This window comes from Sinocyclocheilus grahami, unplaced genomic scaffold (genome assembly GCF_001515645.1).
Source record: "Sinocyclocheilus grahami isolate Dianchi unplaced genomic scaffold, SAMN03320097.WGS_v1.1 scaffold575.1, whole genome shotgun sequence".
In the NCBI taxonomy this organism is placed as follows: Eukaryota; Metazoa; Chordata; class Actinopteri; order Cypriniformes; family Cyprinidae; genus Sinocyclocheilus; species Sinocyclocheilus grahami.
The window spans coordinates 243,550-248,428 of record NW_015505754.1 but is presented as its reverse complement, the minus strand read 5'-3'; the positions used below and the strand labels follow the sequence as shown (position 1 = coordinate 248,428).

Sequence of the window (4,879 nt, the reverse complement as noted above, 5' to 3'; positions counted from 1 at the left end):
TTTTTTTTTATATATATATATATATATATATATATATATATATATATATATATATATATATATATATATGACTTAAATAAATGTTTTTTCTCTTGTGTCTAGATTTTCTATCTTGCAATATGGAAATTCTTTATAAAAATATAAATCAATGCATTTTTAGTTGAAAAAGAAAACACCCTTTTATGTTTTTTAGTTGTTTTTTTATGATTTGTGTGTGTGTTTATTAGGGATGCACCAATTGAAAAGTGATAAATGATAATTATAGATTATATAGATCATCTTTTTTTAATGAAATTATATTAAAATGACTAAATTCTATTTCAAAGTATTTAAATTCAAATAATGACATTTCTTAACTTTTCTACATCTTTACTGGTTGAAATATGTTATTTTTGCTAATACGTTTGTATTATGAATTCAAAACTTTAACTTACTGTATCAAAAAAAATGTGCTGACATTTTGCAACCCTAAATACCCAGCACTGCAAAAATGTATTATACCCCAAACAAAATGTTTATGTTTTAACCAAAGACATGTTAAAGCATTTTGATATAACCTGCTGTATTTCCAGTATTAGCTGTAATTATTATTATGTAATTGTAACTTTATTGTTTTAAAAACTTCATTAAGTGTAATTTTAGCAGTTGTATATTAGCCTACAAATCAGTCAATTTGAACCTTTTAATATTATAGTAATGTAGTACCAACTGACTCTCATGTATATCTGACAGCTTTAGTTGATAGATTTTTTTTCCTTGTGAAAATTTGGCATGTACTGTACCTGATATTTATCCAATAATCGATATTGAATCGAATCGAACTGGTAATCGAATCAAATTGCAAGCTTGTGAATGAGAATTGAATCGAATCGTGAAATTTGTGTCAAAACCCAGCCCTAATACAAATGCTAATATTGGTTGATACTGATATTGCATTTATATTTTACATTCATGCATTAGGCAGTGCTTTTATTTACTTACAATGCATTCAATGGATACATTCTTTAAATGAGTTCATGCATTCTTGGATATGGTTATTGTTGTATTGTGCATCCCTAATATTTACTGGTTTGTCATTAATATTGTCATTCTCTCTCTTTCCCTCTCTCAACAGCTGGAGCAATATGACTGGCTAGTTTCTCTCTGTCCTTTCTTGTGCTGTTTGACGCGTGAGGTCAGAGGTCATGGCTGTGGATTGTGGCGTGTTCGTGGACTGGTCTCAGATGGGCGATGTGAGTCGCGACGCGGCTCCCGGTAAGATCGAATATAAAGACTTAAAGGAGCTGAAGCAGCACGCCCGCTCGGGCCAGTGGGCCAAAAATCACAGCCAGCGCTCGGCCGTTTATCAGCAGCTGCTCAAAGCGCTCCCGTGTCGCACAGTCACGCCGGACGCCGCGGTCTACCGGGACATCGTGGGCAATTCCAACAGCAAGCGCAACCCATCCGCTTACCCATTGCCAGAGTTTGTGGATGGGACGGCGGTGCCATGCTACTGTCTGAAAGCCGAATCTGTTGGATCAGTGCATGCTGTCCTTTCTTCCATCGCAGGGCAGTTCCCAGATATATCGCACTGCCCGTCGTTGCCGCCGGTGACGGCGCTGCTGCTGCACTGGAGCGCCGATGAAGCGCAGTGCTTCGAGAGCGTCAGTCGCATGCTGGCCTGCAACGAACCCGGGCGCCGTTTATTAGATCAGACTTTCCTCGCGTATCAGTCGGCCTGCATGACCTTCGGCGACCTCGTGCATAAATACTGCCCGGCCGCGCATAAGCTGATGGTCGCCACAGCGACAGACGTGCTGGAGGTTTACTCTGATTGGCAGCGATGGGTTCTGGGCGACCTGCCCTTCAGCTTCGCCGCGCGTGTGATGGACGTTTACTTGGTGGAGGGGTATAAGGTCCTTTACCGCGTGGCGCTGGCGATACTGAAGTTCTACCGCAAGCAGTGCGCCGCCGCAGGCTCGGCCCTAACCAAGCAGGACTCGGCAGCGGTCAGGAGCGATATCCAGGCATTTGTGCAGAACATCGGGAAAAGCGTGACGCCGGATAAGCTCCTGGAAAAGGCCTTTTCCATTCGCCTGTTCAGCCGGAAAGAGATCACGCTGCTCCAGCTGGCCAATGAGAAATCACTCCAGCAGAAAGGCATCACTGTCAAACAGAAGAGGTATTGATGACGATTACGTTACATGATTGCATTTTTTTTCTACTCACTGTTGTAGTGTACTGTTAGATTGTTGTTTATTTATTTAAATAAAATGTAATTTATTTTTATGTTTTAATTCAAATGTTTTTATTTAGTTTTCATTATTTTATTCATTTTTTATTATTTATTAAATTCAAATTAAATTTATTTTTGTGCTTTTATTTATTTTTCATTATTTTCATTATTTTTTATTTATTTGTTTATTATGTATTTAAATATAAATTTATTTATTTTAATCAAATGTATTAATGAATTGAAATCCCTTTAATTTTATATTTAAATATATATCACTCCAGCAGCATTTCTATAAGTGTTTTCTGTATTTGTCTATAATAAATTAAGTGGTCAAAAGGTGTGTGAATATTTATGTGCTTGACATGAAATAGAAATGATTTTAAACTTCTCCTGCTTAATTTACGGTATTCAAAAAACTACACAAAATTACAAAAAAGTGGACTAAAAATCCAAAATATAACTTTACTTCTGAGACTCAACTGGATGCTACTAACTGAACGAAACATGTACACTACTGTTCAAAAGTTTAAGGTCTGAATGATTTTTAAACAATTTTTATTTTTTGCATCACACCAATAAATTACATTTTAAACTGCATTCGAATAGTTTTAATTATTTATTATATATAAATATATAGATTTTCCTGTATTTGAGCAAATAACTGTACTCTTGGTGTTAATAAGAGACTTTCAAAAGTCTCTCTTTTTTATTTGATCTTAATTTGATCTTCTCTCATGTGACAACAGTGTAGCTGTTACTGTTTGAAATGTTTATAGTAGGTAGTATACAGTACTGTAGAATACTAATTACTATCCTATTACAAAGAAGTCATTATTTCTGAGGTATTTATGGCATTGTCTGTTCACCTTAAAGTATTTATGTCTAATTATATCTTTTGTGTTTGGCTCTGTTGTACAACTTCCCTCTGATTCGCTTTTGTGTTTTTTATTCCCTCATTTAGTTTGCATTGTGTCACAGTTCTCTTTTTTCCATTTCTCCTGCTCTCTACTCTCTGTGCTGTTCTTTAGCTCTATCAAAAGGTGGGTATCTTCATCTCATCATCATCGTCATCATCACTCACTTTTGTTTGTCAGACTATTTCTGACTCATTTATTTCTGTTGTGTTTCTTTACTGATGCACAGTGAAATATGCATTATTGTCAAATCATTTTTGCATTTTCTCTTTTTTATCTCTCTAGACAAAATGTCCAGTTAGCGGTGAACGCTGATAATTTCAGCTCGGAGATCGTCAGTGCGAAAGAGATCAGAGATATCTGGTCGTGGATCCCGGAGCGTTTCGCTTTATGTCAGCCGCAGCTGCTCTTCACCACATCCACACACGGCTGCAGCCTCAACCGGTACAAAACCACGCACCTGAACGCTTATACAGCGGCCACAAAACACCTACAAATATGTCATTGCATTAGATGACTATAATATCAATGCATATTCTTCAAAGATATTCTTTATGCACAAGTATATTCTTCAAGAAGTCATCGTGAGTAATAGTTAATAGTCAGAAGTCTTTAAATCTGAGTGAGCTTCTTTTAAATATGGTTTGTGTTGTTTTATTCAGGTTTTATTCACATTGTGAGGGATATGAGCCGACACTAATGCTCATCAGAACTACAGATGGAGAGGTACCAAACCCTGTGTCTCGCTCTCTCTTTCTCTCTATTTCTGTCATTTTGTTGGGTAAATATGTTGACATTTACTTTTATTCGTTTAGCTCAAACGCAGTTGTTTTATGCAGACGCTTCTTAGAAGGAAATCTTTGTTAGACTGAGGGTGATTTAAATTATGTACATTTAAGGAGGGGGAAAAAATCTGAATTTTTTGAAAAATCTGAAGGTATTTGAAACTAAATTAGTCCTTCGTGCACTTCCATCCGTTTGTAAGCAAAAATCCTAGAATGTAGACGCACTAATAGAGCTGTTGAGTCATTTCTGGTCAATCCAGAAGCCTAATTTATTACTTTGCAATTTCTTGTGGGTTTTTAGGGCCCTGTGAAATTTTTCCACTTTTTTTTTTTTTTCTTCAAAATTCAGTTTTTTGTGTTTTAATTTTTCTGGATTACATTTTTTACTGTTCTTTCTTTCTAGACTGCTTTTTAGTAGTTGCATAAAATGTTAGTAATTAAAAAGAATTTGTAATTTACTGAGATCGTGAAACTTACACAGTTTATTAAAAGTTGAAAAAAAAAATTTTTTTTAGGGCACTATGAAATACATATAATTTTTTCTCAAATTCTGTTCTATTTTTACTAAATCCTGTGTTTTCCATTTTTATTTTTCTGGATTCCATTTGAATGATTTTATTACATTTTAATAATCAAAAAGAATCTCTGATCAGTTGAATTCATTATTTATTTATCTATTTATTTAGAATAATATGTTATATGTAATATGTTTAATCTAATAATACATAATATGTAATATGTTTTTTTTTTCTTCAGAAATTCAGTGTTTCGTAATCATATAAAGGCATAAAACATGGAACAGTTGAATTAATATTTTAATCAAATGAAAATTAAACAAACCCTTTCATTTTTGGTGCTGCAGTTAAAATTAACACATGGAAGAAAAATTGTGATTATTCCTTAAAAAATTAAGTTTGAATAATTTTTTTTTATTGTTAGCAGTAGTATTAGTGTTACCTTGAGAT

At 34.4% G+C, this 4,879-nt stretch overlaps 1 protein-coding gene across 2 annotated transcripts in view; it reads left to right on the top strand.

Moving 5' to 3' along the window:
- The window catches only part of LOC107556663 (TBC1 domain family member 24-like), an 11,761-nt gene that overhangs the window by 3,791 nt on the left and 3,091 nt on the right, over positions 1–4,879 (top strand). Inside the window, exons 2-5 of one of the 2 annotated variants that reach the window (XM_016239822.1) lie at positions 1,115–2,161; positions 3,244–3,255; positions 3,415–3,573; positions 3,792–3,855. In XM_016239822.1, coding sequence (XP_016095308.1) covers positions 1,185–2,161; positions 3,244–3,255; positions 3,415–3,573; positions 3,792–3,855 — 1,212 coding nt within the window. In that variant the 5' untranslated portion in view covers positions 1,115–1,184. The remainder of the gene's footprint in view (positions 1–1,114; positions 2,162–3,243; positions 3,256–3,414; positions 3,574–3,791; positions 3,856–4,879) is intronic. The other variant, XM_016239823.1, reaches the window with a different exon arrangement.